The 22443-nt window shown below is 41.8% G+C and overlaps 1 protein-coding gene across 1 annotated transcript in view; it reads right to left on the reverse strand.

Annotated features, from left to right (window-relative positions):
• Positions 1-22443, reverse strand: part of LOC146858423 (multidrug and toxin extrusion protein 2-like) — a 1295341-nt gene that overhangs the window by 607357 nt on the left and 665541 nt on the right. The window contains exon 10 of the mRNA XM_085649342.1: positions 4533-4600. Within this exon, the coding sequence (XP_085505468.1) occupies positions 4533-4600 (68 nt within the window). The remainder of the gene's footprint in view (positions 1-4532; positions 4601-22443) is intronic.

Below are 22443 nucleotides of genomic sequence, written 5' to 3' on the forward strand. Positions count from 1 at the left end.
CCAGGGGCTTCTGCAGCTTCCTCCTCTCAAGAGTATCCAAAGAACGGTTCCGGGAGACCAGAATCTACTGCTTCCTGCCGCTGTGCCCAAAAAGGGGAGGGGTTCCACTCGTACCGCTGAAGCTCCTCGGTAAATGAATGAACGTAAATTCGCCTTTAGTTTCTGCCTCCCACGGGTAGGAAAAGACGGAGAGCGGACCCAGACATCAGTGCCAATCAAGTTTTATTTTATTGCATATTTGTCAAGCCTGTCCGTCATGACGCGTTTCGACCCCCACTCGGGCCTTGATCACATGACGCGTTGCTGTGGGAATAAGCAGCATTTAAAGGGCAACACAGCAGGAAATGACATCATTTGCACAAATCAATAGACAGCGAAAAGTTCCGCTTTAAAATTTACTTCCCACCATTTAGAAGAGGTACTGTGCACAATCCAAACATATTATCACTTTCATTCATCAGTAACTATATAAATATATAAATAAATACTCATGTTAAATAAATATTAAGATCCTTTTAAATACATAAAAACATCAATATCAATTAAACATCACATCTGTGCTGAAATGAGCCAAATGTACATGTGTTTTAAAAAAATAATAATAATTTATAAAGGATTGTGCATCTTGTTGGCTCCATAAATTAGGTTACCTCAATACAGTACATTCTAAGTTGGTCTAGATTCAATTCGTACACCCATGTATATAATTATATATATATATATATGTTATATCTATATCTATATATATATAGATATATTATCTACTGGCGGTCGCCAGTAGATAGTTATAGTAAGGACCGTGTTTCCATAGGAAATCTGAAAATTCTATTTTGAATAACTTTGGTGCCGGTTGACGAATCCTCGCGAATTTTTCAAAATAGGTGAGGCGCTCCGCTCCACTCCGCTCCTACCCTGAAAGTCTCGGGGTGATTAGTCAAGCGGGGGCCGAGAAAAAAGGGGGTCCCAAAACGCGTTTTCCCCATGCATTTTTCCATAGGGACCTTTAGTCCAAGGTACAGCCCGAACGGCTGAACAGAATTACTTGAAATTTGGCAGAGAGGTAGTCCTCAGGTCAGGGATGTGCCTTTTGAATATCTGGAGTCAATCTGTTCAGTAGTTCCAGAGAAAATTTCAGTTAAAAGTACATATATATCTATAAGCGCGCACCATGCGCGCACGGTGCACGCACGGTGACGTGCGCGAGCGCAATTCTGATTGGTTGTTAGATGTCAGTAAACATTCGAATCGGTCGAAATCAGGAAGTGTCGGCCGCCATTTTGTCTCTCGCAGTCTGAGGCAGTGAAAAACAAAGGTGGAGAACGTGAAAAGGGGGTAGGGTGGACAGTTCCTGACCCCCTAGCCTTTGTCAGGGGGTCACTGAAGGACCCCCAAGGGTGAAAAAAACATTTATTTTTTTGACGAAAAAGCGCGGGGTGCGCGCACCGTGCGTGCTCGGCACGCACAACGCATCATGGGCGCTGTGTGCGCGAGGCGCACCGAGTGCCCACAGTGCGCGCACGGTGTGCGAAGGGCAACTTGCGCGCACTGTGCGTGCACGGTGAAAAACCTGAAAAAAAAAAATATTAATAAATACATAACTTAGCATTTAAAAAACCGTACAAATTCACTTAAAAAACCATAGGTTTCACACACGTTATAGTTAGGAATTAGCATTTAAAAAACCTTGCAAATTCACTTAAAAAACCATAGGTTTCACACATGTTATAGTTAGCTGGACATTTCCCTCGTAAAAAACCAATGAAATTCCCCCGTTATAGTTAGTGCAGGCAACTATAACTCACGCGACCGCAATCCTCTGCTGATGACGTCAGATATTACATCACTGTATTTAGACACCTATTTACCCATGTCTTCTTCCATTAATCTTTAGCTATACATATATTACAAATATTTATTTTTCAGAAAGACACATATGTAATCAGTGATGTAATATCTGACGTCATCAGCAGAGGATTGCGGTCGCGTGAGTTATAGTTGCCTGGGTGTTTCTACCCTGCCCCCTTTTCTTAATTTTTATTCTATTTTTCTTTTTCTTGTGACTCGGCAGCCAATCAGAAGTCAGCTCGTGCTCAGGAGGGTTCGCAGATCCACTGCCGCACCAGATATTGATATTTTTTATTTTTTGAATTTCTCAGGAACTACTGAATGGATTTACACAAAAAGAATGCTTTCTGAACCAAGAGCTACCTTTTTGTTAAATTTGGTGTAATTCTGTTAAGCAGTTCGGGCTGTAGCTTTGTCTAAAGTTTCCTATCGAAAATATCATGGAGTAAACAGGTTTTGGGACCCCCTTTTTTCTCGGCCTCTGCTTGACCATTCACCACGAAACTTTTAAGACCGGAGCTGACCGGAGCGGGCCATACGTTTTAAAAATTTCGCGAAGATTCGTCAAACTGTTCCAAAGATATTGGCAAATCAAAAAACGCTTTTCCAATGGAAACTAGGTCTTAACTATAACTACCTACTGGCGACTGCCAGTAGGTAATACAAATATATATAAATGTTTGTGTGTTTGTTTGTGTGTGGGTGTGTGTTAGTGAGTTTGGCTGGCCACTCGCAGAGTCAAATTTGATGCTGCAGAGAAGAACATTGCAGGACCTACAGAGATAATTGGCAGAGCAGCAAGGCACATTCATCAGACCAGCTTGGAAGTTTGCTCATATGCCTCCATTGGTTCTCAGAGCAAAAAGTTGGCTAAAGGTTCCTAAGACCCTAGTTTCAGGATTTGTTAGGAGGAGTAGATTTTGATAAAAGCCAAGGATCCAGGACCTTGAGGACAGCATGTGGGGGTCAAGACTTACTTGAGCAGGGTCCAGCATCAGGGTCTAGAGTAGGTCCAGTTTGAACTGGTCAGCTGGGAATGCAGGAAAAAGGCCTTTTGAAGCAAAGCTTGGTATATGCCTGTAGCCCAAACAGAAGGTTAGCCTTATGACCCATGAAGTCGAATTCTTTGTACTGTTACAAGAGGGAGGGCAGATCCAGTGTTCTTGGCTCTTTTCAGGTTGCAACAGCAGATCCTGCCCTCTTATGTTCTTCCATTGGTCCAGAAAGTATTCTGAGGAGGATACCGTGGGTGCTACATTTATGCCTGGCACCAGCCTGTGGGTGGGGGTGGCTAATGGTCCTTGCCTAATGAATGGGCTAAAAGTTCCCTGGGGCAACCCTACCCACTTTTGCACTCCCTGGTCAGCGTTCTGGTGCCCACCCTAGAGTTATGGGCAGGAAAAATGAGCAAGCCCTCCTCTATGGTCACTCAAAACCATTTCTGAGGGCAACTCTATTACCACTGGACCTAGTGCTTGACCAGTTAGGGAGGAAAGGGAAGGGGCAGGCCCAGGTCTTAGTTACATCTTCTTGAGACAGGAGAGGCGCCTTTGAAGTTAATTAAGCTCTTGAACACAGCCCAGATGGTCAGCTTGCCAGAGGAACAACATACCTCCGCACACCCAAGGCTTTTGTCCTTGTCGGGGACCAATTCCCACCTCACCACACGGAAGCCATAAGATGCCAGATGACAGTTGGAAAGCACAGAAAGGCCTCAGAGGCTTTAGGCAGGTTAACAGGCAACTTTCTAAAAGTGCCTGTTGTAAAATGTTTATTATAACTCCAACTGTACCAATGAATTGGTCTTGTAATAAATATTTGAAAAAATGCTGGAATGACCTCTGAAGCAGCGTCCTAAATGAGATAGCAATATTAAATGTAATCCCAATGCTTTCCAATGCAACGGTTAGCCCCTGCTACAGTGTCCTTTTGGGCCTTTTCACTGTAAGAACATGTGTAACATTAAACATTTAAATGTCCTTCTCTTAAATACCATGCCCTCTGCCTTAATGGGCAATAAGTCTATGTAGGGGTGACTTATTAATATTTAAAAGGAAGGCCTACCAAAATGTATTCTTGTAACAGGTTAATTCTTCCGTTAAAACAAGCACCACTGTTCTACATGTGGCAATATCTACAGTCATGTTAGTACTGTTATAGCATTGTGTGGCACAATACGTGCTGCAGGCTTCTTGGGACATTTAATTTACAGGCCCGGGGAACTTTAGGTACCACAGAAGAGAAACATAGAGGCAAGGCAGATATTCCAGTTAATGGTATTTTAATTTCATTATGTTTAAAGAGAGAGCAGAAACACTTTATTGCTGGTTAGCAGGGGTAAAATGTACAGAGTTCTACACCCAGCAAAAACAGTCAAGGCAAAAATCTGGGGGGAATACCACACAGAGGAAGGCATTTCCAACACACACCTTTTCAAGGAACATTACTTCTAACCCAGCAGTCTGCCCTTGACCTTCCCTTCAAGATTGTATCGTCATGGGCGGATAGGCCACTCCATTGCTTTCGAGCCAGGTTCAAACTCAACAAATACCAACACATACATAAATCCAATATGTATCTGGGTTCGCTGTAACATCCCTTTCTCTTGTTTAATGGTCATGGGTGTTCACGTTGCTGCATTTTACTTAATATGAATCTGTAAAGAATTTTAAATAGAGACATCTTACCATGTAAAAGAAGACTGCAACCTGGAACATTACAGACTGTGCTCCCTGCTGGGTCACGTTTAACAGACCTGAATGAAAGAAGGCAGTTTTAGAGGGACAGTGTATTTACAGAACTGCAGCTTGTTTGACTGAAAGTGCAGCCTTTTTCTGATTCACTAGAAAGCATGTCCAACCATTTCTCCAAGGAATTAATGGCATTAATACTCAAATCTCCCTACATTGGATTACATTGACCCTCTTTCCTGTCTGAACTGAATTCTAGAGCTGAGGGTGACATATTTATTGTAATTTCTACTGTGAATTTATCATCTTGTGAAGTAGGCAGTGTCCATCACTCATGCATGGCCCCCGAAACAATTTTACGAATCAGACTGTCAACAAATGAAAATATGTTACTTTGCCCTGTAGTCCGTGGCAGTGTTAGAAGAGAAGAATATATGCAAAGCAGTGGATGTTAGAGCACAGTGTATTATAAGTGTTATGCATGTATACACTTTTAGAAGACAGTAGTAGATATCTAGTTTAGCACAGTCTATGTTATAATACAGGTAATTTATTTAGGGTTGTTAAAACCATGTTAAAGATTTAGAAACATATGTCTAGGTTGGCAGATTAAGTGTTGCAGTGCTGATTTTTACAACTACGCTGGTAAAGGCCATAATACAACAACTTACACCTGGCTTAGCATTGTACATGTTACCCCAAATGTGCTTAAACTTGTGTTTAAACTTTACCTTGCAATGGCCATGTCAGAGGTTAGTAAAAATGTGTGGTTCCTGATGCCTACCAGGCTGCACTCTTGATGTTCCAGAGCTGTCCTGTCCTTAGCCCTGTTTGCTATAGAACATTCTTAGGCAAATTACAAATGATGGTTCACTTTTTACCCTAGTCCTAGCTTTCACACTACCACACTTGTGTATTCTAGCTGTTGCAGTATATTCCTCCCACGAATCTTGAAGGAATCACGTCCTTGAGGTGGAGCCTTGTTTGTCTCATTACTTCATAACCCTTACAGATTTACTGATGCAAATTTACACACTGGTCTCACTGACGCCTTTAGCATAATGCTGTTAAGGCTGCCATTATCCCCTCATCTATTTTCTCCTTGTCCTAGTCATGACTAAATGATGAGAGGTTTGCCATGCTACAGGATTATTAATCCCACTATCTTCATTATCCATCTACTGGGAGCAGATGAATGATCTTCCATTGCCCCACCCTCTGTATCTTGTTTTCTGTCCTCGAAAGAATAACCACGGATTTGGTAAACATATTTACTCATTCATTAATATTATTAGTAATGTTTCTATGCAAAAACCATCCAAATGCCCTTTCCTACCAATGTACTGGGCTGGGGTAGAAAGCGGTGTCAATACTGGGTGCCAAGTTGGTCTAAGCGCTGTTTTGTGCTATTAAAATCTTTTATGTCCTTAACTCGCTCGTGTGGCAGTTCTCAACCCGCCCGCCTTCACCGGCTATTGATACACTTCCCACTCATAATCCAGTCCCCTGATAATATCTCAGTAAAAAAATGTTGTCCAGAGATTTTCATTTTTGATTTGTGTTTTTGGATCATTTTAGAAGTAACGTTGCTTGTGTGGACATTGCTGTTCCGGGCCGAATTCTTCAGGAGAATTTTTTCAAAAATAGCGTGTGTGTTGCAGTGATGATGTAATATTTCAGTAATTATGGGGCCTATATACTTCAGTTTGGTGTCAAAACATAGGTTTGGGGGTCAAGTAGTCTAATAGAGACAAAAAAAATCTTCTCAGAGCAACCCTTCTGCCATTTTTGAAAATGACATATATAATAGAGGAAGAAGAGGCATATATAGAAATGGGACAAATATTAATGGTTTTTAATCCTTTTATGTATGCAAAGAACAATGTTTATGAACTGAATTTGTGAAAAAAATGTTTATCACTCCTGTTTTAGACACATTTTCAAAGTTCACTACATTTATTTGTTTCGGCAATTGCTCGTGGTACATTTTCAGAATGTTGAACATTTGAGAAGAGAATATTGACAGGGACATCTTTTTGTAGCACAGGTTTTGGAAGTACATGTACATGTATGTTCGGTAGGTGCCGGCTTTAGAAATTTCTTGGGTTTTACCACCCCATCAATATCTTCTCAACCAAATTCACAAGGAACTTTCTCTACATATGCATGAATCAAAACAATTACACATCTTCTGATCAAGTAGAACGCTATTTTAATGTGTCCATGCACAGAAAATGACATTGGTGGAAGGTCACTTAGCAGGACTGATCTCTAGAACTCACTGTACCGAAGATGGTCAAATGTGTGACAGTCAGAACTCATTTTCAACACAATCACAAGGTATTTTTGTATGACTTAACATCAGATTCCTACTTTGTCTCAGCAAATCCTTTTAGAAACTTCATAGGTCCAGCAGTTAAAGCTCCAAGCTTTGTTCTACCTATGCTCATTGTGTTATCATCCGTAAGAATGTGTGTCATGATAAGAACACTGGGCATCTCTGGGTCAAGGTTCTTGTTCAGAATATGAAGTATCTTTTCTTGCCTGTTTCATAACATTTCCATAACTCTGACAATCCTTGAACATTGCAACAAATCTAAGTAGCACAATAATAACATCTGTGTCATTTGCCTGTACAAGGACTCAATAGGAACTATTTCCAACAGCCCACACAACATGTGGCTTGACATAAAGGTTGGATTCTTCCAAATAGCTGTTCAGTTGTTTTAACAATATGGCCCATAACTTTTGACTATATCTTCGCATTGACAATCGTTCCACTTGCAATAATTGGAAAATTCAGTGACTCATTTATGAGGCCCTACCGGCACTATTGCGCTGCAAGAAAGACACTTTTTTATGTTCTGGTTGCGCCATATGCCACTACCATATTTATAAGGCCATGTATAGCCACGTTATGTGGCTTTTCATGGCCTTATAAATAAGAGCCCCTTTCACGCAGAAAACTGTGTGAAAGGGGCGTTCCATGGGTGTTGCTAGGAGCGTTCCCAGCAACATCCATGGCTTTTTGACACTACCCCAGATTTATGAGAAATTGTAAGTCTGAGGCTGCGCCAAAAACTTACGCCTCCCCAGGGGAGACTCAAGGGAGGCACAACAAGAAGAAATAACTTTATTTCTCCTCGTTTTTTTGCAGCACACATAGAAAGAGAAAAAAGCCTCTTGTGATTGTTTTTGTGCAGGAAGGTTTCCCTCCTGCACAAAAATAATCATCCCCATAATGCAGGCACCCTTGCACCATGATGCAAAGATGGCTGTCAATTGTGTGCCGGCGCAGGGGAAAAGGACAGGAATGCACGATATCTGATGGATACGGTGCATTCCTTCGCTTATCTTTTGCCGTAGAGGCAGCGCAGCAGCAAGGCCTGCTGCACTATGGCAAACAAAAACATAAATGAGGCCCTCAGTGTTCACTGGAGCATCATCAATGTTTTGGTGATTTAACATCTCTAAGTTCATCTTGTTCAATATTGATGACCAGAATTTATCAAGTTGCACAGGTAAAGGTGTAGAATTTTTGATGCAGGCAAGGTCAATTGTTCCACTTGTAGACATTCATCTGATTCTCTCATATTCTGTGACAGATAGTTCAAGATAACTGTCAAAGAAAATGTACAGTTCTTGCAAGGTGTACTTTGACTTTGATAGCTGTAGAACAGTAGAACATCAGCAGTATTCAATGTGGAGACCTTTTCGAATAAAAATTATTCAGGTGAAAGTTTTTTTTAGCTCTTGTATGAGTTGGTGCTTCACTGGTTTGGTTGCAGCATCTCCATCAAACAATGGAAGAATATCATGCAACAGAATGTCCTTGATAAATGTACCCCTTTCTTTTGCTACATCCATCGCTCTATGTGCTTGCAAAAGTTGTTTTTTGTAACCTGTTTTGTAGTGGCTGGTTGGACAAAACTCTTGCTATGGCAATTAAAAAAGCATGGAAGTTTAGCTTTATTAATTATGTCAAGCAGCTTTTTCACTTTCAATACACATATCTCCTGCTTCAGTTCTGCATATAGTTTCGACCCATGTTCCAGGACATCTAGTTAACGTGACTTTATATCATTATCCACATATTGTTTGGTCACAATGTTGAGTAGTTGCACAAGCTGAGTCATTTCAAAGGGCTTTTCTTGATGCTGCATGAAATGAAGCTGACTGTCAACATGTTTATTAAAACGTTCTCCTCTTTTTCCCACAAGTTCGTGATGAGGAATAGTTTCACGACGGTCCATTAATTTTTTAATTTGTCATCTCTCTGAAAACATTGCAAATAGAAAGGACTTCATGGTAAACTAGCTGCCATTGAGCATCATATTCACTTGTACGTGTCTGACCAAGAATTCCCTTGTAACTTTTCTGCAATCTCTGGATTGTCTGTTCCAGTTTCATATCTGGATCCACACCGTTGAACCTTCCTTGTCTGTCTTTCACCACAAAATGTCTTTGGATTAATTTTCTGTAGAGGTATGGTTTATCCATCTCTAGCTTCTTCACTCTTTCCAAATATCAGGGCCCATATCTCAGGTAGTTAATACAATCTAATTCACGAAACACAGTAATCAGTGACTCAACAACTTCATGTGCAGCTGCCTATCACCTTCCCGATTAGCATGTACCAAGTTTTTTACCAAAGCTATCAAGTGTAAAACATTTCCCCAGTACTTGTAAAGTTCAGATTTTTCTTCACACTCTTTGACAAACTCTACAAACTTGATTTTCAGGTGTTCTGATCTTGAACTAAATGTACTGAACATTGCTTGGCTTTCCATTATGTCTTTTGAATGAGGTGCACTTTGTGCCTTGTTCACTTCTGAGATAAGGAATGCAGATATGATGAGCTTACCTTGTAATGAACAAACATAATGGGTTCTGCTCCAGCTCTCAGGCGCATAGCTACTATTGTTCATTGACCGCGGCATAGTGCACCCTCTCCCCTAGTTTATCTATCCCCAGTTACTTGACGGTTAGTTTAATGGCTGCAGCCCTATAACCTCTATGATACACCTCACAGGGGACTAATCACACTGCACAGCCCCCATACAGTGCGGCGACCACCGTGCGCTCCAATAGGGCACACCCAGATGCAGACCCCGGTCACTTACTTGAGGCTAAATTCAGAATAGAGACGCGCAGCCCGTGGGCCCAGGAGATTGAGAGCCCGAAAAGGACGTGAATGGGCGCTCCTGCTATGTACGCCTATATAACAATTGCATTATCATTCGTGCTTATGTGTGTAATTGTTTATAAATGGCAATAAAAATGTTTTATAAAAAAAAATGGGTTCTGCTCAATACTGGCTGGATGGTTTTCCTTCCAAAGATTTCAGCTTCAATAAGTACATCGTCTCTGCCACATTCACTGAGATAACTTCCTGCACACTGCAACCCACACTTTGTCATGTGGAAATGCCAATCATTTGATAAAGATCATCAAATTCTACTGGATGGCTCATAAAATTATTAGCTACAATCCAGAAAACACCTTTATCACAGAATATTGGCAGGATAGGCAGGTGTTCTAGCTGAGCACGCACATTTTGGAAATTGTTTAGGGCTGTGTAGACTGTTGCGTAGTTTGTGACTGGAGAAGGCATTACTGATAAAACCTAAGCCAGCCTTCTTCAGTAGGACGTTATTCTGGGAGATCGGAGCATGAATTCCAGCCCACAGAGGAACTGACTTTTCTTTATCCTAAAGTCTGCACCGAATAAGCAATATGATAAATCTTGTTAAATCAGCTTTGCGAACTGCAGCATCAGGTAGAAGATCCAGGTCCTCAGCCACTTTTAAACTTTCTGGTAGTCTGGGAGACTAGGATCTGTTGATAGCTTGCAGTGATTTTGCACACATTGGCAAGACAATTGGGTTATAAGTTTGCAACTTTGTTTGTTTATGTCTACAACTGACACAGCTTGTTTTCCAGCAGACCCTTCATTGATGCAGTGTTGAAAAAGCACCATGGAAGTATCATGGTGAAGAAGAGATTTCTTCAAAATCAAAATTACCAAGAGCAGCAACTGTGCATTCTTTCCTAGTAAAGTGACTTGGAAGTGGTGTGCTGTCAGATTCACAATGTTTTGCAGCATGCACTGTTAACAAATTCCTTCTCCATACTACGTCATTATAACTTTTTGATACACCAATCTTATTCATTGAAGTGATTATCTCTCACAGAGATTTCCTTTTGCTGTGATGTAATTCATAAACAATGATTTCGAAAAGAGAGTACATTTGCAAAGCGAAAGCCTGTCGGTTTATGGGATTGTGTTCCACTTCTTCGCTTATTTCTTCAAAGCCATCATCAATGTTGTCAGCTTCTATTCCGAACTCAGGAACTTTAGTTTGTAACAGTTTTGCTTTGATGATAATAAAAAATGATTTAAAGAATGTTGAGACAACACTGGGCATTCTAGTTGACCCCCATGATTTGCAGAGTTCTGGAGCATCACAAAACTTGTCATTAATTATAAAATTGAAATCTTTCAGGACATTTCCTAAAATAGTTCCTGCTGATTGTACTGCATCCTGTGATCTTATTTTGTCAGCGAGAACTTCAGGAGTCAAATCACCTGAGAACACCATAAGTGGCTCATTCTTTTTGTTAGATTGACAAAAACGAATTCTGTCATTGTACATTCTCCCTAGAAAAATCTTAAATTCATTATTATGGATCAATACAGTTTCATCAATTTTGACCCTTATTTCTCTGATCTCACTGAGTGTGAACCCATAGCCAGCATTTGAGTGGCTTTAAAACTTAATTTGCTTTTTCAAAGAGTGCAAATTTGCCTGAAGGCTAGCAGTTACTTTGCTGCTGGGAGCTCACAGTAGATTCATATTTTCGAATGTGTGCCCACATGTAGTACGGGAGGGCATATAAATCATCTGCAAATACATTCACCTTGCTGTTTAGATCGGCTACTCGGCTGAAAACTTAATCTTGGAAGAAACTGGCTGCAGAAAAAAACATGTTTGCCCTTTGAGACTCACATATTTTGTACTTTGTTCTTTCGTCAATCCCTTTAGCCCTCATTCTGGCTAAACCACAGATAACACTGTGATGATTCTCTGCTTTCCTGCCAGTTGCTGGAGGTGTACGAGTGATAGCCGATCTTCTAAGTGGATGGTCATTTTGTATTCTTGTTGTGATTGACTGGTTTCTGCTACTTTTTGATACAATGATAAAATAATTGATCCTCTTCACCCATCAGTTTCTTTTGTGAACTTCCTCTTGCCGTATTTATGCAGCATCTCAAATTCTCTTCAGTACAGCGACAGTTGATGTAAGCTTTTCTTTCGGATTAGTTTGGCATGTTACACGTTTTTCTTTGTAGGAGTCCTCAGATTTTGTAATCAGCAATACTCTTTCAGGAGGCAAAGACCCTCTGCTACCTACTGCTTTGCTCATGTTTATGGATTTGAATCAAGGGAAAACCTGAAACAAAAACAATATTAAAATAAATTACCAATTTGTGACTAATTCAAATCATTATAGAGCTGCCATTTTGAAAAATGGCAGAAGTGTAGCTCTAAAGAGTTATTTTCTCTCTCTATAAGACTACTTAACCCTCAAAACCTATGTTTTGACACCAAAATGAAGTATATAGGTCTCATGGTTCCTGAAATATTACATCATCACTGCAACACATCCGCCATTTTTTAAAATGTCGTCCAGAAAAATTCGGCCTGAAATAGCAATGTCTAACCAAGCTAAATTGCTTCTCTATTGATACAAAAACACAAATCAAAAATGAAAATCTCTGGACAACACTTCTTTACAGAAGAATATCCAGGGGCCAGAAATATAATATGCTGGGCTGAGGCCGGGAGTTCCTTTCTGCAGTGCAACTGGACCGTTTGAGAAGTGGTCTGGTCTGCGGAAACCCAGCCCATGGTGGTGCTGCTTTGTTGCACAGTAGGCATGGGAAGGCACCATTGTCAGTTTATTTTCTGTATTTTTGCATGTTGAGAATTAATGTAAGAGCTTAAACAGTATAAAAGACAAATCTTTAGCACGCTTGTCTGCTTTGTGGGAGTCTAAAAAAGCTACTGCAAAAGACAATCACATGGAGTCAGTGCAAGACGTGGACGAAGAAATCCTTTATATTTCCAGGAACAAATTGCAAGTGCTCATTAAAGAAGCAGTGGGGCTGGATTGTACCCATTGGAGCAGGGACAATACTGATTTGCATATGACTGGGTTCAAACTGAGGTGACATGGTGCACAAAATAATGACGGAATGGGATAAAGTCTGAGTTATTATCAGTGGCTGGGATTATTAAAAGCATTCCATTCATCACATTTTTTCTACTTTAGTGTTGGCCTAATGGGTATGCCCAGACATGTGTCCCCTGCATACTGTGTCACTGGAACCAAGCTATACCTTGCTGATGAGCCCAGACTATGGTGAAACCAGTTCTGGGTTGCATGTATAATGGTACAGACAGGCCCTGGCCTGGCAGTTTGGGCTGGATTGCTCCTTTGGAGCAGGGTTATGACTGATTTGCATATGACTAGGTCCAAACTGTGGCAGCATGGTGTGCAAAATAACAATGGACTGTGGTCTTGACTAGGTCCAAACTGTGGCAGCATGGTGTGCAAAATAACAATGGACTGTGGTCTTGAGTAATTACCAGTGACTGAGATTAATTCAAACACTCCATCCATCACAGTTTTGTATACTGTAGTGTTTTGCTCTAAATGGGACGAGTTTCACTAGATCTGGGTCCAGTGTACACTGTGTCACTGGAACCAGGCTTTTCCTGGCTCCTTAACCTTAACTAGGGTAAAAGTAAAACCAGTCCTGGGTTGCTTTTTTCAGGTGCAGGGAGGACCTATCCTGGAAGTTCAGGCTTGACTATCTTAACTAGAGCAAAGTGAAGAGTGGTTTGTAGATGGTTGGGTCCCAACTGAGCTGGTATGATATGCAAAATCATGATGGACTGGGATGCGACCCCAGTAATTACCAGCTGCAGGGATTCATTTAAGGATTCTAGCCATCACTTTTATGTGTACTTTAGTTAGTCAAGCTAAGTAGGATGGGTTTCTCCAGACATGGACAAGATGCACACTGTGACACTGCAACCATGCTATGCCTGGCTAATGAGTCCTAACAAGGGCAAAACCAGGTCTTGGTTGCTTGCCAGTTCAGGGATGACCTAGCCTGGCCTAGCAAATTGGGCTGAACTCATCCTATTCCAAACTGAGATGGCATTTTGTACAAAATAATGATAGAGTGGAATGCAGCCTGAATAATTACCAATAGGTGAGATTAATTCAAGCATTCCATTTATCTTTTTTTGTATGACGCAACATGGACTTTTGGCAAAATTCTTATCGGATATATTTTTTGATAACTGTTGGGAAGCTTCATCTTCCACAGGAGCGCAATTGCAGGGTGTTGTTTCCTCTGGATTAAATGTTGGAAGGTGGGTGCACCACAAAGAGTTCTGATTCAGAACCTGCCATTTGTGAGTCAAAAGCTTTTTAGGGTGGAATTGGAGGACAAAAAAAAGATTCTTAAGCTTTTTAAGTTCAATTTTGGAATGAAATCATTCTTTTCAAAGCAGCTCCTGAAACAATAGGATAAACCTCTGATTTGTGGCGAGGCCCAAAGTTGGACGGCTGCATTTGCCAACAAACCTAACCAACTGCACCACAAAATCAAGGACCAGCCCAGAAATTACTATGCCAAAGTTGGGGCGAGAATGAGGCTGTTTTACCATCAGTGTGAAGCATGTATTTTGGATGCTTGAGGCCTCAATATTGTAAAAAAATAGATATTCCATTCCATTCTCGAAAAAGACCCCTCTGCATTTTCTCAGTACTTGACTGCCAAAAGACGCTTTAAAAAGATACGCTATGCTCCAAGAGATTCAAGTGCTTCTGAAAAAGTAGTTCCAGTTTCAGCTCATCAAAGAGAAAGTGGCATTTTATTCTACCTGAATTTTGGTGCAAAAAGAAGACAGTAGGCATGTTTAGCTACACTAGAACTACATGATGCATGCTTCCATGCATCAGCCCATCAGGAGAGTCAAACATTTCACTGCTATACGATAAGAGATCAACATCTACAATTTCAGGCTCTCCCTTTCGGCGTAGCGACATCCAACATAATCCTCACAAAGGTATTTGCACCTTTTGTTGTATACCTACAATTATGTGGGGTCACTAATTTTCCATATTTGGATCACTGCTTATTGACTGCCTTGTCTTTCCTTAAGACTCAAGAGGGTATGTAGAAGGCGGCCGAAGTTATGCAGAGATTGTGATTTCTCATCAACTGCGTGAAGTCACACAAGGATCCCACTCAGTAAAGAGTTTTTTCAGAGCTGTGTTTGACACCAAGAATGGACTTATTTATTAACCCTAAGCGTCAAACTCCGCTCCGCTCATGGATTTTGCGGATATTTGGAAACTGTGCGTTCCGTGAAGAACACAGAGTTACCAAAAACTCTGCGCTCTGTACTGGAGCGTAATTTCTTTTTGAGTTTGCGCACGCAAAATGCATTTTCGCACATGTGGGAGCGACTTCCCGGGATTTCCCGCCGACAAGATTTCCCAACCATTCGCGAGCGCCACGAGATTTGGTAGCTGGCTGCATGTTCCTGCAAGAGTGTGCAAGGACTCCTTTTTTCTTTTTTTACTTTTTTTTGAAGAAGAAGGAAGTGCCCCAGAGTCTCCAACTTCCTGCTCCTGTCCTCGCAGTGCTTTGTCCACCTTCCTTGCACTTTCATTTGGATTTGGAGCTGTAAAGGATCCCACTTTGTGGCTGCTGCATCAAATATCATTGGATTTGGGGATCTTTGAATTTGAGATTTCACAAGTAAGTTGGAAAATTGGTGAAGTTTGTTTGATTTGGGCATTGCACCTACATTTTTTTCTACTTTTCATTGTTTTTTGAAAATGTATTGTGGTGGGTGGCCTGTAGTTTCAGTAGGGGCCTAGTTGTTTCTTTGTAAGTTATTTTTCATCTTTTATAAAGGAAACATGTTGCACAGTTCACTACATTTTCTCTAACTTTTGAAATTATTTTGCAATATTTATTTAATTCACTAGTCCAATAGTCAGCCAACATGCCTTTCAGCCAGTAGGCCTAGAGCTACTCATGGGTGCATGAAACAACTGTTTCTGTGGTGTCTGTTGAATGAATTTAAACACCATTTAGGGTATGGATGGCATTGGACTGAATTGCAAAATGTGTTTTTTTTTTGGAATTATACTTTTTTCGTGTGTGTTAAATAAATGCCTTTATTGGATGTGTGTGGTTGTTGTGTAACTTGAAAACCTTTTTTAGCCCTGTGGATTTTCGTTTTTGGCATTATTGCATTTAAGCTGTGTTTGGCCTCTTTTGTCTGGCAAGGGTGTGAGTGTGTTTTTAATAGTGGGCCAGCATTTGCCTTGGCTGAGCCTCCCCGTGTGGCCAGGGACCATTTTGTAAAGTCTGTGTCCATATAGGCCTGCTTGAGTTCATTGTTTTCCAGGCCTCCTGCTTGTTGTGAGTGACCATGTGGCTGCTTGCCAGTTTGTGGTGGTAGTTAGTGTGCTTTATCCTTTTGCCATAGGCCTGCATGTCTTTCCTTTGTTCCTCTTGGCTTATTGCTTCCATCAATTGTCAGCTGCAGCTCCCTGAATGCTGAATCCCACATGATGCACAATGCCAAACTGGTTCCATTACATTTGTATTTTTGTTGCTGTTCTTTATCTTTCCTATCCTTCCTGGGTGTACACAGTACACCATGAAAGCCCTTGTTGTCAAAGTCGCACAAATGGATACACTGTTGTTATGTTTTTTCAATAACTGAGGTAATAAAATGTATTGATAACACTAACAAGTGTGACCACACACACTAAGTTATATATTATATTTGTTTGTTCTAGTAGTAATTGTACCACAACAATGAATGCCACGTTTCACTGATGTTCTTCTTACTTCTTTGCATGTAGGTGTACAAAAGAGGAGGAGACAACATCACCATTGTACTGCCAGACGTGTGACCACAGACATCTCTTCAACTTGTGCCGCTGCGTGCTGCTGACATCTTCAAGATGTATTAAAGAAAACAAGGGTATCCCCACTCAGCGCGCCTCTTCATAGAACCGGAGACGGAGCTCCACTCTCTGCAGCCCGACTTACTAATGCGGTTGTTTGAATTTACTCAATTAAGAGGAACCAATGTACCCTCTGTAAGCAACACTGCTTTGTTGCATTACCTGCCCAAGCACCCTCATATTGGTCGGGTGATACTAGACTAAGCGCTTCGTCCTTGCTCCTTCCAAAGTACTTGATCATAAACACACATGCTGCTCCTATTAAGTGCCTTTCACTGATGGACGCCAGCCCTAACGGGAACCACTTACAGCTCTCCCTTCAACTACAGCTTACAAACGCATTTATTGCGGTCATCTTGATTAATTTATCCTCTCCGGCTATGCCCGGCCTAGAATTCAGCCCACTCACATATGCTATGTCCTGAAGATGGTCTCTAATAACTGAGATCAAAACGTCGTCAACCCCCTACAACAAGAACTCCATACATTCTGTACAATCTATCTTTTAGGGGTTCTCTTATGTTTTGTCAATGCGATGTACATATTTTAAAGTCACCCCCACTTCTCACTTCACGCTTATTGTCACTTTTTTATGTGAGCACCTGAATGATCCTTTGCACATTATCAAAAATTAAATAACAAAAGTTATTTTGAATGTTGTGTGTCCCTGGTCGCACTAATTATTGCTCCTTGTGGCATTATATGCCTCTCTAGACTTAGGCTTATCGCTTATAAATTTCTGGTGCAACTCTTGCATCGTTCTTGGTCAATCTTTTGGCCACATAAGAACGTTGTTTCCTTAAACACCACATCTTCAAGATGGCCCAAAGAAAGGTACCAGGTCCAGTACCAAGAAAGTTGCCAGTGAGAAGAAGGCACTGACACTTACCAAGACCAGTATGTCGCCCAAGATCTTTTTTGGGAAAACAAAAAATGCAACTGCAGCAGCAGTGTTCGAGGATCAAGCTGGGAGCAGCACCCCCGCATCAATGGACCCACCCCAACAACCTAGGTCCAAGCCCATGTCAGTTGCAGAGGCAGCCACTCTAATCACAAGTCCAACTTCGATGAGCAGTGATGTTGAAATCGACTTATCGCAAAGTAGTACCCAATCAACGCAGGAGACTCAGATAAGTGGCCAACAAAAGCCTCAACCACCGCCCCCAATAGTAGTTGTTCCTCCCAAAGTAGGGGCAGTTCAGGAAATTGAGCTTCCTGCAGAGGAAGAAGAGCAAGCCACTCTTTCAGAAGATCTGTTTTCTTCCTGATACCCAGCCAGGAAATGGAGGATTAGTCCATTGATGTCTTCTGCAAGCCCCCCTTCTGATGATCTAGATGCCACTTGGAAGCCACCAGCTCGGTCTGAAAGTGAGACATCTCATGAGACAAGGCTAGGGAAAAGTAAGGTTCCAGAAAGCCTTGGAGTTATGGCGATAGATGTAGAAGAGGAGGAGGATGGCGAGGCAGTCATCCTGGACATTAGTCCCGCCCCAGTGGCAACTGACATTACCCCATCCCAAATTGCTGTGAGGGATATGGCACAGATACCCCCAACACAAATAATACCACCAACACCACCTCCAGCTTCCATATCTCACTACCAATGTTTTACATCCACCACAACCACCTCAGTAGAAGTAGGTACTGCAGAGAGTCAAACTTCACACCCACCTACGAGTTCATCCAGCATTAATAGTGGCATCAGCAGCACCAGAAAGTTGGCCTCCCCAGTTTGGGACTTCTTTTCGGTTAGCAGAAAGGAAGTGAATATTGCTATGTGCTTCATTTGTGGACAAGGTGTTAGTCAGGGTAAGCCTTGTACAAACTAAGGTAGCCGGAGGCCAAACAATCCATTTGAAAAAACACCACTTGATCCAGTGGGAGGCACGCTTTAGCGGAAATAATCTGCACCCATTGTTGTTGGTGGAGTTGAAGAAGTAGAAGATCCAATCACAGTGGAAGGTGAACAAGAGGGAGACATTTTCTCTGGTACACAAAGTAGCCCTGTCCCCAGTATTGCAGTGGTACTGCCCACATCCTCATCAGCAACATCGCAGTGGCACAAGAGTCAGGCTGAGACACCAGGGGGTCCCAATCAAGAGTGTACCGCAATGAAGAAACGTGCATTGAGCCGAACAACATCTGGCGTCAAGAAGTCACCTGCATCAGTGGCACCAGAAACGAAAAAAATCCAGGCTACCATTCTCAGCATGTTTAGGTCGGAGGGGCAGTACGAACTCAACCACTCAACGGCATGTTTGTACAACGTTAAGCTGGCTAAAAAGTTAGTGCTGGACCTCCTCTCGGAAACATGCAACTGTAGCCATGTTGGCCATGGAGAAATATCATACTGCTGCAAACATTTTGGAGGACTTTGACAGCATGGTCTTTGAATGGCTGCGACCAAGAGGGCTTAACATTGGTTTTGTTGCCACGGACAATGGCAGTAGAATAGTTAAGGTCATGGCCGATGGTGGCTATTTCAGGGTCCTGTGGTTGGCGCACTGCATTAACATCAATGTTCAAGACTTTCTGAAAAAGAAGACGGAGCCAGCAACTTACTAACCACCTGCAGAAGAATCTGCACACATTTCAGCCATTCTTTTAAAGCTCCGAAGCAGCTGAGGATCATTCAATGTGAGCATAGAATGCCAGTTAAAGCACTCATCCAACTTACTACATGATTGAATGTCTGTTTGAGCAGTGCAGACCAATCAATGAATATGTCATGCAAGGAGGGGATGCTACTGTGAAAGGCATGATCATTGAGATGGACCAATGGGGCCTAGTTAAATGCCTGACAGAGATGCTACTTCCTTTCAAGTTCATCACACGTGAAGTCAGCAAGGAGGGCTGTATCATGGGCCAAGCCATCCCATTGTTGCACATGCTACAGGAACAGCTAAAGGTGTTGTCTGTAATATACGCAGGTGTGGAGGAAAAAAGAAGCATATGAGTTGGTGGAGAGCTTACCCCTTCGCTTATCTGAAAATACAAGGGTGCAAAGCGGCATTGTGTCATGCAAAATTACATTTGTGCCACAATTTTGGATCCACGGTACAAAGCAGTACTGAACACATTGATTCCTTTTCAGAATGGTATGTTGCGAACTACAAAACCTGGATAGCCGTGGAAGCCAGTTCCTTAGAAAAAGAACGGCTGAGAATTAGCGGCCTGTTACTCCAGGCCACAACAAGTACTGCAGGGCAGCCTGCGTCAAGTTCAACTTCAGAGACTGAGGGCAGTGCAGTTGGCTCACAGCAGCCAAAACCATCGACAACACCAAGAACAACATCCACAACAACAAGAACAGGAGCTTTAGCCCCACCAAAAACCGGCACAGGAATAGTTTCAACAGCAAGGGTTTGTTAGGTCTAGTGCTGAGGCTAAGGCAAAAGAGGCAGAGGAAAGCGGGTCACCCCTGAGCACTGAGCAGATGGTCCAGGCCTATCTGGATGATCCAACAGAGTTTAACATTGATCGAAACCCTTTGATGTATTGGTATGGGAAAAGGCGCCAATGGTCAGCGCTCAGCGGGCTGGAGATTAACTATATGGCTTGCCCTGTTGCAAGTGTCTCTTCTGAGCATGTTTTCAGTGCTGTTGGTGCCATTCTGTCAGTGAGAAGGACCAGTCTCTCACCCCAAAACATGGAGGAGTTAACTATGATCAAAATTAATCAGCACTTTATACCACTGGATTACACCATACCTGAAGTAGCACAGCAGGAAGATGATGATCACAGCGACTTAGGTCATGGAAGTAGTATGTTAGTAGACCTACTTCTGGGTGAACCACCAAAGTTTGAGGATGAGCTCTACTTCCCTGTCAACAACTACACTGTTGACTTGTTACTTTCTTTCTTGCTTTGATGCCCCCCAAAAAGGTACAGATTCGCAATATTATTTACTTTTATTATTTGTGTGTGTCACTGTCTTTTTGGTTCGAATCAAAACAAATCCATCACCACCGTCTTACTCTTTTATTGCCGGATTGGATTGGAGCAACTGTGTGCAGTCAGTGAAGAAGTAAGTCCACTTCAACCTCCCGAGTCCTGCTCCAGACCTGACTTGTCCTAAATCCATTTCCCTCCAGCCAGACATTGGATGGAGAATATCACAAGAAATGTGAAATGTGTACCTGCCTCGTCGAGTCCCTCCAAAGAACCTGACTTTAGATATACTCTTTCCCGAGCCTAGAGGGACTGCCCTGTAAGAACAAGTAAATGATGGCATGCATTGGACGCTGACTCTGAGTGATTGGTGTTTGTGTTTTTGTTGTGCATGATGTCTTCTAGTATTTAATCCACATATAAAAAAGTGACTCAAGTCAATGTTTACCCTCTTGGTACACAACAGAGTTGGACACCATGATGACCATACCACACTCACAGTAAGTCGGTAGGATCAGAGATGATTGTTGGAATGAATAACTCTGGGTGTTTCATGAAGTTGCCTAAAATGTAAACAACCACACCACCAGACTTACATGTCAGGATGGAGGCGAGTGTAGTGGTATGACTGACAGCAGTGCATTGATTTAGTTACTTAATTTAGAAAATGCTATGTTGCTGTGTATGTGTGCTCAGTGATGTCTGGCTCAAAAAAGAATCTAAGCTAAGGGGAGGTTAGGTGGGCACCACAGGCCTTCTCTTGTTGTGTTGTTGTAGGTTAATACTGGAAATGGAGTAGGCATGATTTAGCCATGCCACCTCTGAAAGTTGTCTTGTTGCACTCCTACTTAATTTATGCAGTTTAACTTTACTTTTGTCCTTGATTTTTCAATATCCCTTTTGTTTTTTCATCTACACTTACAGGCCAGCCTTTACTTTGTGCTATACTAGGAAAAACACCTCACACTTACCTTACCAATCTGCATTTGACAGACAGGCACCCAAGAGTATCCATGGAAGGAAGGACCAAGAGGAATGTTGAGATGGAACTACCAATTTGACCCAAGCATAGATATAGTATCATCAATTCACTTGATTCATTTTTTTTCTTCAGTCATTACGACTGTGTGGGTTATTGTTTATTATGTTTGCTTATATTTGACTCCTACAGCTATTTTTTTATTTTCCTTGCTAGCTTTAAAAGGAATTCCGGTACAACAGCAGAACATAAAGTGTATGTAACTTGGCGCTCTCTGGGGGCAGACAGGCAAGGCAATTGCTTGATAATAATACTTATAATATACTGCTGCCATGTACTATTAATCTAGTACTACTCATCAAGTAATCATCATGCATGCATCTCCTTTTTATCCCTTAACAGATTTATGATGGTCATCTGCCAAGATAAATGTGCTGTCCATGTGTAGTGTTTGTCTTTGTCAAACCTTTCCCTCAAATCCCTCTTCCCAACCATTGATCAAACCCTAACCCTCTTCCACCGGGCTGTGTGATTTATATTGAGGTATGACTAAATAAGATTTACTGCAATAATTGAGCACACACTTGCTGGGGTGGATGTGGTAAAAGCAACACTGACTCAAGGCAGGGCGAGGATCTTCTTCTGCTTGCCCAGCCAAGCTCAGTATTTGCAAGTAAAAAAATGTTTCCGAGGAACATAATCTATCATAATTAATTGCCGGCATTGATTCATCATCTTTCCAGCACTTAAGGTTACGCTTGTCCACTTCATAGGTCGAGTCAACTTCAGTTTGTAACCTGTACTAGGCTATCCCTGCCACCATTTATTTTACTTTAGCATAGCTTATCATCATCATGGTTCTTGTTTACCAGTCTTCTTGTGTACTGTACTTCTACTACTCGTTCCCGAGTCTCCCTCAGGTAACTAGCTGTCTCATTTTCTTTTTTGCAAATGCTACTGTCAGTG

Source organism: Triturus cristatus, chromosome 3_2 (assembly GCF_964204655.1).
Source record: "Triturus cristatus chromosome 3_2, aTriCri1.1, whole genome shotgun sequence".
Taxonomy (NCBI): Eukaryota; Metazoa; Chordata; class Amphibia; order Caudata; family Salamandridae; genus Triturus; species Triturus cristatus.